The following is a 10,961-nucleotide window of genomic DNA, read 5'->3' as shown; positions in this document are numbered from 1 at the left end:
ATGATGCGCATGAGCAGTTACACGCTGGTCAAAGGATCGAAGGCTCGAATAAATGTTGACAAGATGAAATAAGATGTCTTCCTCATCGATGATTCCTGTTGTTTTGTGGGGAAGTACACCACCTTCTCACTGCATCTCATGTATTATTACTACTTATGATCAGAAAACAATTGTTACTGGATCTTCAGATGGACAGCTTGGTGTATGGGACTTAAGGTTCGCGGAAGATGGTGGCATCAAAGTAAGAACTACATGAAAAACAGACTAATTTTTGATTTTTTTCATAATAAAATCACTTTATTTTGTTTTGTGTTTGTTGAAGTATATAGCAAGTAATAGTATATGGCAATTTTGGATTTTGGTTAAGGTTTTATTAAACTGTGTTGCCTGATTGAAAGCACATTCTACATGCACATTTTACATACCCAAATACAAATTAAAATTGAACTCTTTATCTATTTTTGTTGCAGATCATCCCAAGGAACCTAATTTTTGCCCATGCAGCAAAAGTGACAGCGCTTGCAAAAGCTACTGATGGATGGGACAATCAGTCAAGTATCATCAGTGCTGCTGACAATGGGTGAGGCTAGTGTAGCTGATACTGCGCTGCGCTGAACTAGTAAAAAGAATAATAAAACAGGTGGCCCCCATCACTCAAGGGCGCTTTCCATTCAGCCCAAAATTCTGGAAATTTTGGTTAGAAATCAAATGGAACGGACCATTTTGGTTGGGTCCGACCAGAATATTTGGGATCACCTTGAAGGTGGTCCACTTTGATCAGTCTGATGTATTTCACCGAAATATCCCTTAAGTTTCTATTTGACATAATTGTTGTACTCAGTGCCATCTTCTGTATCCTGCTTACAAGTACAATAACAAACGTACAGTGGCTTGGGTCAGTTCTGTGCAACCGGAATGTATGTTCCATTGGACCCGTGGAATTTCTGAAATTTCAGACTGGCATTTTTGTTGAATGGAAAGTGCCCATACATGTAAATTATGTGACCACTACTCTGTATCAACCTTGTTCCCAGGGTTCTCTCCAACTTGTCCTCAGTCTCTCTCACTCCAGGGGACATTAGGAGAGGATCCTGGGAGCAAGGTTGTGGACTAACAAATGAAACTTCTACTACTACATGAGAAGATGGAAAATTATTGTATTTTATTTTAATGCAATAATCCACTGAGTGTGAAACCCAGAAAACCATAAACACCAGAAATATTTATGAATTATTATGCCAATCAGGTGTGAGAAAACTGTACTATAAACAGCAACATGGTAATTAGTTTGGTTTGAGCTTTGCTTGCATATCTTGACCTTTTTTATGATTCACCACTACTGAAATATTTCAGGTGTTCATGGTTTTCCAGATTTGAACAATAACATTGGTAAGTGTATGGAGAACATTTTCTGGACTTTTCCAAAGTTGTCTTCTCCATGATATTTTTCTCTGTATATAGTTCCTTTACATTTGAAGGGTTTTCAGTGGGTTGCTAAGGAGATTCGTCTGTTTTAAATGTCTCTTCACATCAGTACTGTCTGCGGTTTTTAAGACACACTCAAACCTTTACATAAACTTCACACTGAGTATAATAATGACTGAATAGGAAAGAGCTGAGACTAGACCAACCAAGTTGCTATATTTGGCTGATCTATTTTAGCTTCGCTCTCAGTTCAATCCAGTGACCTGTCACTTAAGTGTTTTATGATTACTTGTTTTGTCAGGGAGCTGTGTTTATGGGATACAGATGATGGTATCTGTATACAAACTAACATCATTCCAGGGATGCATTTAGCTCTTCTGGTAAGAATTAGTATGTTTCAATAATGCAGCTTACAGTACAAAATGTAGTATACAATGTATGTAGCGGTTATAGAATAGAAAAACAACCTTGTTCTTAACCCATTACAGAAGTCTTTTATACCTTTATGCACTTTAACTTATGTGCATGTATTATTCTTGCATGTAATTAAGTAAACTAATCAACCAGTTTCTACATAAAAAAAAATCCTACTTGGTTTCAAGGCTTGGGGGATACAAAATCAAAAGCAATATTATTTAATCTTGAGGTTCAGGGATTTATGCATTTCTTTCATTTTATTCCCTTAAGACTGAGAGCCCAGTATGTATGGATGTTAACTCAGTCTACAAATGTAGATATAAGTGATTTCGTCAGCTGTCTCAGAAAGAAAATCTGACTTTCTGAACTGTACCATATCCTTCCTGTAAAAAAAATAATTTATTATTAAGGGAAGACACCTGTGCACAGTAATAAGTGAAAGCTGATCAAACAGGAAAATAAATCGCTCTTTTTTACTATCTGCATGCTTGAAGAAGTGAGGAGTCATTGGCAGGGTTATTTCTTTTTTCATTGGAGAGGTGCTCTTGGGCAAGTGAAAGTACTGTAATTAATTTTTAAAAGAGGGTATTTTACAGTGGTACTCCTATGCATTACTTAAATTTGAAGTCTTTGTTTATGTTAGACATTACACAGATTGAGTTTTGTATATATTATCGGGGTGCAACAAAAATGGTGTTCACTTGCCCAAGACAGGTGGTTTCTTACTTGTCCTTTGGACAAGTAAATCCTCGGGAAATAACTTAAAAGCGAAACATAAAGTATACAGCCAGGTTTTTGCAAGCGCAAAACAGATCACTTTTCATGAAAGCAACTTACAAGTTAGAAATGAAGAGAAACAACACTGATGCAAGTGACTTACGATTTATCCGCCATTTTATTTCATTGTGCACTGAAAGGGGCCTGGGACTCTTGGGGGGTTAGACTTTTGCATTTCTTAATAGACCCCCTAGGTAACTGTTAGCCACACGGGCTATTTTGGAACTGAACTGAACTGCATTTGCTGACTGTAGGCTAGACCTCTTGTTTTTGGGGTGGGCTGGTTTTGTGAATGCAGGATTGACATTAAAGTATGACAAGCATAGTATTTGGTCTTTCTTGATCATAAGCATGTAATATTAAACGTTTATGCTAAATTTTCCTTTCTTGCAGTCTTTTCATGTCACCATTGGCACAGGGAAGGAGTGGCGTGTAGTTTGTTATGGCAGCTATTCTGATATTTATGTTGTTGATGCCTTGTCACTTGAGGTAGATACATGTATAGCAAAAGAATATTTTTTTGAGGTTTTTCACATAACTCAATGATTAAGCTTAATTTTTACTTTCAAGGCTAGGAGAATTCAAATGATTTTTGGATGTGCTATGTACCGTTTATAAAACAAGCATGAATGTATTATCAGGTTCAAAAACTCAAGGCAAAGCTGAGAATTTCAAACCTGATAATACACGACTGCGTGCTTTTTGAATGGCTTCAAAATCTCCGATATAGTTCCTTCACCTCATTCTTGATGTAATATTTATATTTTGGGTTATTTTGGTTTAAAATATTGGACTTAAAGTTTAGCTGTGTATATAAAGACACTCATGAAACAATCTTTTGTTTTCTCTTTATGAATTATTAATAAGGTTTTGAAGTGCATTTTTAATAGTTTGGTTTAGTTCCTTCACCATCTTACTCAGTATCAGAACTTTTGTACAATGCAATGTTTATTGTTGTGTGAACTTTTTGACTTGTCAGGTGTTGTACACATTGCGTTCTCCATCAGCTACAAACTGGATCAGTGCAGCTTGTGTGGTTAGACCTGCCAGAAGACAAGGTGATAAATTTCATTTTAAATATTCACTGTTTTTTAATTTTGTTTGTTACAATCTGTGTGTGATCATTTTTATTTTCCTACCTGTATTAATTAAAATTCTTTGGTTTAGATAGGGTTGCAGTAATATTATTGATAACTTCGTGTGAGCGGCTATTTTGTGGGTAAAATCCTTCCTGAGGTTAAACCAGCATTCAACCTAAGTTACCAGGCCGGGTAAGAACCCCAGCAAAAAGGTATCCCTTAAATCAGTTGAATACTGATTTAACCTGGAAAAGGATTTTATCTACGTTTACATTTGGTAGATATAGTGCACATGAACCTTTATTTTTATCATACATTATACATATACTGTTATTGTTAGTCTGTAAAAAATGAGTGTATATATATCTGTGTAGCAACCTTTTAACTTTTCTGTTGACTAAAGAGTTCACTTTTGCCCCTAATTTCTGTGGGCCACAGAGGATGTTGTAGTTGCTGTCTCCCTGTCTGGTATGCTTAACATCTGGATGCTGAAACCATCTGTTGAGTCTAAGGTATGGCAGATTGTGATTGTCTAAATAAATCTGTGTACTACATTGTACAGTGTACCATTGGTATTTTGTCTTTATGGTATTTGTCTAACTATAGAATGCTTACAGTGCATACAAGTCTGTATTACAAGATGAACTAATGTTTATGTCAATAATAGAGAGCTTATTATAAGAAAATACAATGAGGATGACAAAACAAGCAATTTAAGCAAAGCAACAACAACCGCCTTCTTTGGTAGATTTCTCCACCATCCTTTGCACAACTACAAGGTGTCATGTTTTATAGGAACTGTCAACCATGTGACACTTTGTACATATACTTAAAGATAACGGCATGATTCATTAATAAGAACACTTTTACTAGTAATTGTTTCTGCTTTTCTAAAGCACAGTAAACAGCTGCATCATAGAAATTATGTACTGAAAATGTTTACAATCTCCCTATTATGTACAGTACTGTGATCCCACTTATGAGCAAGAGTTGAAACAAGTTACATTAGGGAACAGTAAAGCTAATGGGATCAGCTGCAATCCTTTCACTCAGAGAAGCATCCTGATTATATGTCCACAAGAATGGCTGGTATGTTTTTAAAACTATTCTCTAATAACTATTGTTATATATTAAACAACTAAAGGTTACGTAGTGCAGGCGATAACGACTGAAGGGCAAAATAATGCTCTTGAAGCTGTGCTCCAACGCTGTGTTTTGTGTAAGTTTCACATGATAGAAGGTCAAAAAAGGCATGATCAGATTATGAGAGAAAGAAGGTCTGAACATGTGTGATCAGATTGCGTACTGTGCATTCCATTCATTCTTAGTGGAAGTCCAAACGAAGCTGGCTAAATACATGCTGCTCACGTGTAATAGTACATGTAACTAGCTGGAGATTAGGACTGCAGGCTCCTCTTGTTGTCTGCACTATTAGATTGTCCTTGCCCATATTTGCTTCTAATTTACTACTGTACTTAATGATATGTAGTTAATATTCATTATTGTACAATGTGATTGTTGTGGTGGCCCGAGTTAGGGTGGAGGGGGGAGGGGGAGTGGGCAGGGGGGATTTAATTATAAAGCTGGTCCCATTCTTGCTGTCACTTGAGGAAGAAGATGACTCCTTGGAGGCGAGGGGTACCACATTGAAGATAATTTCTTAACACACCTGGCTTTCTTTGTGCATCAACACATTACTAGAAAAATAATAGTTTTAAAACATGTCTTTTTGGAAATAGCATAATGACTACAAATCCTGGGACCAGTCCCCCCCCCAAAATGTTTTGATCCATGAGTGAATTTACATGTACCTTCCTGTGGATTGGCTAGAGTTGTGTTTTGTGTTATTGTAACTGAATCTCACAGGACAATTAAAGGCACAACAATGTTCTAAAAGCCCCAGTTATAAGTTCCTACACCAAAAACTTCACTTAGAATTTAACCTAAACCTGGGTTGAAGTTAGCCATCTTTCTAGAAATGGGACAAAGATTTCTCCAGGATTTTTTATTCCTGTGCAAATCAGCTTGAAGCTTCTCTTGGATATATGCTAGATCTTAATGCAGAAGGAAAAAAAAGATCTGGTAATTTGAGTTAAATATTAAATTATATAAATTGATGCTACACATGTATTATGACAATGACCTGAGTGTGACTTTTTATGGATTGGTAAACTTGACTGGGCAGTTGTTCCTTCTTCTATTTTTCCTTTGTCAATTAACTTTTTTCTCTATTTGATTATGTAATTTTTATAAAACACTTGAAATATAATTATATATTTTTTTATTATGGTAGTCTTCTGATAGTTTCCCACCACTCTTGTTTCTCTTTTACCAATTCTAGCTGTATGATGCTGGGGACTTTAAGTTCCTAACAACAGTTCCCAGTCCTCCAGGTCAGGTCTGGATGGGTGGAGACTTTGTTGCAGCTGACTGTGTTCTAGTCTGGAGTAGGGTAAGGTCTGCATGTTTAATATGCAGCTGTATGCAATAATGCATGTTACAAATTTAAAGTGTGTACATTTTTGTTCTTACAGTTCACTTCATTTCTCGCCTTAATTAGAATTTTGTCTTTCAGTTATGGTACACATCATGTAGTGGAATGATACTGTATTAATTTTTTCACAGGATGGTAAAAGCTACTTATACAAGCTTCCTGCATTGTAAGTCATAAGATTTTGACTGCTTAAAAGAATTTGCTAATTAGTTTTTCCGCTTTTCAGGGGACCTTGATTGTGTCCTGGTCTATTTATGCTGCAATACTCTGCAACCAGAGGCTACAATTTGGTGCCGCCAACCTTTCAATCCCATCCACTGTTAGTGTTTATTTAAATTATCATGATGTCAAATGGGTGAACACTTTTTTTCACACATAAATATCCATGGTCATTGTGCTTCGTCACTTTTAGGGTTTGGTTTTAACACTTAAATAATTATATGGTCAGCAACCTACTGACAATCCTATGAATTTTTCTGTCTTTTTGCCAGATGCTGTCCTGGGGTTCAAGAGCAGCACCAGGGTCAGTTTCAAATGCTTTCGTTTTTGTTATTAAGTTGAATCAGTTATTTTGTCTTCCTCTCCGTCAATGAATATAAAAACTAGAGACCTTAAGGTCGAAGTTTTCAGCATTTACCAGGAACCTTAAACTTCAAGAAGTCACGTGACCAGTGCATTGTCATCACGTTTGCGGTTTGAGGTTCATGTTTGTATGACTAGACCATGGTTAGAGGTTGAATGTGACTTACCGCAATGATTTGTGCACTCAAAGACATCACAATCCCTTCTTTGAGAGAAAATACTACTTTAAAGAACTCTCTGACTAATTAAAACAGTTAAAATAAAATTGAAAGTAGAAATGAAAAGAAACATAGCAACACTGTGAAAGGTTGGAACCCAGGAGTCATTTCAAAAGTAGGTTGAGTTTGATCGTCCGGGTGAACGTAGTCCTGAATAGGACTGCTGTTGTGGACAGTGACTGACGTTTCGAAAACCTGTGCGGTAGTCATCTTCAGAGTCAAAGTGAGTTGTATCACGTCAGTTGATGGTATTATACTCTGGTTATTGATCTGATTGGTCAATTACATCGCGATGTTATTGGTCGTCTGTCAGTTAAGCCGTGATGTTATTGGCTATGAAGACTTGTAATCAGTAATTGGTGCGTTTCGATCTGTCTATCGTCGCAGTTAAACAGTCGTCTGTTGTTAGTCAAATTGTCAGTTCTCCAGTCGTTCTCTCGTAATTAGTTTTGCTTGATCTTGTCAATAAGTCGTTTGTACGGCGCTGGTAACTGTTGGCTACGATTCAGTGGCGTTTGTTAACGCCACTAAACGTAGCAGCCTCGAGCTACGTACCATCGGCGAATCTTAATCTTGCAGATTGCTGTTTGCAGTAAGATAGCCAACCTTGATCATAAGGTCTCTCATATTATAACATTTACACCATCCTTTCCAGTTCTCCCGTTGATGCAAAATTTTGAACTTACTGTCAACAGGTGCTTCTTTTAAAGATCCAACAGTTACTCAAGTATTTGAGAAGTCAAGTCAACAGGTATAAAATATAACATGTAGCTTGAAGGAGACAGGAGGGATATATGATGAATGGACTGAAGTGACAACTCCAACATGGATCTTATGTTAATTTTGCCTACACTGCCCAGGTCCCCATCAGGATCATCATCAGGGACCTTCCATGATAATGACCTTCACCTAGTGTCAAAAAAGCTTGGATTTTTCTTTTTTAAATATATATTTTATAAGAATCAAATTAAATTTTGTGAACACTTAAAAAAAAAGATAACACAACGTTTCGATGTCGACATAATCAACTGACAAAGATAAAAGCTAAACACTGATGACCTAATATATACGGTTTAAAATGAGAAAATAAAGAACAAAAGTAGCATATACATGTTTGCAAGTGTAAATGAAAATATGTAACTAAACAAACAGTGTTGCCCATATGGAATCTGATATTTGTGTGTTTAGTTTTATAGCCTTGTAAATAGTTTATTATCATTGTTATTGTTGTTGTTATTGAATACAGCCCAACTCCACCCCCATAGGACATACCGTGTATATTCGTAAACAGCACAAAAACGTCATGTGTCAGTTAACGCAGGAACAAAAAGTGATGTTTCGATGATCCACTTTTGCCTCAGGGTTCTCCACCAGATTTTGATCCAGCAATGTTCTTCTCTTACGGACGAAGAGGACCTTTCTACAAGCTTTTACTGAAGGGAGGATCAAATGGAAGGTACCGTGAATTGTACAGTGTATCCATTGCTTACTGTCAGTACAAGATGTAATATTATTGAACACGAGGTTCAGTCACAGGGTGCAGAGGAGATGTGTTTGTCGTTAGAACATCAAAAGCCGTCGAAAACCTTTGAAAAATGGGTTATTTTGATCGCGTTACAGTTTCGTTACACATTCTACAGACCGCAAACCAAGAGACTGAGGGCTCGCAAGAGCCTCGGTCGCTCTTCGGGCGACAGCCTTCGGTCACCCTTCGGGCAACGTTCCGTGCGCCAGCGAGGATATGGCTTGCGGTTATTGATTTTCAAAATGGAGAACAACAAAGTCGATCTGGTAAGATAAGAAGCGAAGAAATCGTTTACAGTAGATTCATTAAGATCCCATTTGGCTAGTAGTACCAGCTTCCGCACAGGGCGTTCAAGGAACTTAAGGGGCTTCACGCGTCTGCCTTTCAGTGTCCAGCGTTCTGCGGCAATGGCTAAATTTACTGTGCGTACGTGGCCATCGGCGCTCTGATGGGTCTCAGTGACTCGTGCAAGCTGCCACTTGTTGCGGGGAAGGCCATCATCACCTTTGAGTTAAATATAAATATAAATATCTTCTCTCTTCTGGTCGTTCGTGTGAACCATGGCGGACGGACGTGAACCTTCTGGTCCCGTTTTGACGAAAGATACCGAGTCTTACCAGCTTAACCTTAAATGGTGCGAATTACAATCCCTTAAGCTAAACGGGGAACGATTAACGTGGACGAATAACCTTGAATCGTTAAAGAATTTTGTGGAAAATGGCTTGAAACTACAAGGAAAGTGGTCGTCGCCCGGAGGAAACGTAAAGCAATTCAAAAGTTCTAACAATAATCTTGTCATCAACTGGTATAATAAGAAACAGCTAACCCTTTGTTTCCAAGGTCGAGATGGTCCCTCCTTAAAGGACAAGTTGGTCAAGTTTATTCAAAATAAACAGGGAACAGAAGCTGATACGCCTGTCTCGTATGCTTCAACAACCGAGCAAGAAATTCCGCCTTCGCAAGAAGCCAATGGCATCTGCAGTAATCGACTAGCTTCGGCCGCCGACGCCGAACTTGAGAACAGTATTCAAGAGCGATCGAACTCGGTTATCAGTGCTGATATTGAGGGCTTAAAACTGGATTTACTAATTCTTCAGAAAAAGGTTGAAGCAAATACAAGCCTTCTGTCGACGAAATGCAAACTACAAGAAACCGCTTTTAGCGCCGAGCTCCTCGATTACAAAGAGAGGTATGAGAAGGTGTTATCGACATTATCTAAAAAAGATAATGAAATTGAGGTGTTGGAGGAAAAGTGTTTTTCCTATGAGAGCCAAGTTTTGTCCTTGCAACAAGAAAATGATTCTCTTAAGCTGGCAATGAAGATCATTATGCAAGAAAGAAGCGAGGGCGAATGCCGCCAACAAAAGATATGTGATTGTTGGTCCCAAGTGGGCACACTTGGGAAAAGTGTGAATGATAAACATATCCAACGGCCGTTGGCGGCCTGCAATATAGTAACTCAGAACAGATTTGAGCCCCTTAGAAGTGAGGTACAATTCCAAGTGAGAAATGAGGACAACTATACTGCAAATAACGAAGAAAGTCGCCAACAACAGCAACAGCAACATTCACATGTTGATTCATCTGAAGCGAGCCGGGCATTTGATTCAATTCCAACTAGTCATAACCGCTATCAGGCCTTACTTGTCTCTTCTCCTTCGAGTCAAGTATCCTCTGAGATGCCACTGCATCAGTCTGGAGCGCACGCAAATACCTCTCGAGTTAGTGCAAATAACTCCAAAAGCGGTGAAGTCGGAAAGACAAGACCCATAGTGCTTATTGGTGACTCAATGATAAAACACATTGATCCAAAAAAGCTTTCGCAAAGACATGTACATAAATTCTCATATCCCGGGAAAACCACTGCTGAAATAGCTGAAGCTGTTGACAACATCGCTGTTGCATCCGCGGATCCTTCTCACGTCATCATCCATACTGGCACCAACAATCTTCCGTCGGAGTCTGCCGATTCATGTGTCGCCGATATCAAGAGCCTTGTATTGAAGGTGAAGAGCAAGTTTCCTAACTCAAGCATTGGTCTCTCGGGTATAGTCTACAGAGAAGATATCAACGTCGATGCTAAACGCATTGAAGTTAATGAGAGGGTCAAGCTCACAGCAGTAGATAATAACTTTACTTATATTGATAATTCGGTTATTGACGCCTCAGCATTAAATGGTAGTAGACTTCATCTGAATGCCAAAGGTTCGTCATTGCTGGCCGTGCAATTTATTAAGTTTTTAAGATCTGGTTCTGGCAAGTATAATCAGTCTCTTAAGGGTTTTCAGTCCTCAGCTATCCAACAACTGGTAAAGCTTCTGATTTGAACTGGGAAACCTTCCCTCTCCAGCTCGCAACAGGAGACGCCCACGCTAGCTTCTCAACCGAGTGACGTATCATCAGGTATTCCTAATCAAAACGTTGATTCATTTGAAAGTACAATT

General features: G+C 38.2%; 1 protein-coding gene across 4 annotated transcripts in view; it reads left to right on the top strand.

Moving 5' to 3' along the window:
* The first annotated feature begins 55 nt into the window (after window positions 1-55).
* The window catches only part of LOC140935307 (WD repeat-containing protein 7-like), a 61,588-nt gene continuing 50,682 nt past the window's right edge, over window positions 56-10,961 (top strand). For all 4 annotated transcript variants that reach the window (XM_073384856.1, XM_073384854.1, XM_073384855.1 and 1 more), the window contains exons 1-12: window positions 56-241; window positions 471-580; window positions 1,727-1,805; window positions 3,013-3,108; window positions 3,599-3,677; window positions 4,137-4,210; window positions 4,662-4,787; window positions 6,040-6,150; window positions 6,324-6,358; window positions 6,684-6,715; window positions 7,688-7,743; window positions 8,354-8,448. In XM_073384856.1, the coding sequence (XP_073240957.1) occupies window positions 74-241; window positions 471-580; window positions 1,727-1,805; window positions 3,013-3,108; window positions 3,599-3,677; window positions 4,137-4,210; window positions 4,662-4,787; window positions 6,040-6,150; window positions 6,324-6,358; window positions 6,684-6,715; window positions 7,688-7,743; window positions 8,354-8,448 (1,061 nt within the window). In that variant the 5' untranslated portion in view covers window positions 56-73. The remainder of the gene's footprint in view (window positions 242-470; window positions 581-1,726; window positions 1,806-3,012; window positions 3,109-3,598; window positions 3,678-4,136; window positions 4,211-4,661; window positions 4,788-6,039; window positions 6,151-6,323; window positions 6,359-6,683; window positions 6,716-7,687; window positions 7,744-8,353; window positions 8,449-10,961) is intronic.

The sequence above is a fragment of the Porites lutea genome, chromosome 4, assembly GCF_958299795.1.
Source record: "Porites lutea chromosome 4, jaPorLute2.1, whole genome shotgun sequence".
NCBI classification, from domain to species: Eukaryota; Metazoa; Cnidaria; class Anthozoa; order Scleractinia; family Poritidae; genus Porites; species Porites lutea.
Note: the sequence above shows the minus strand (reverse complement) of the source record. Positions and strands in the feature narration are given on the sequence as shown.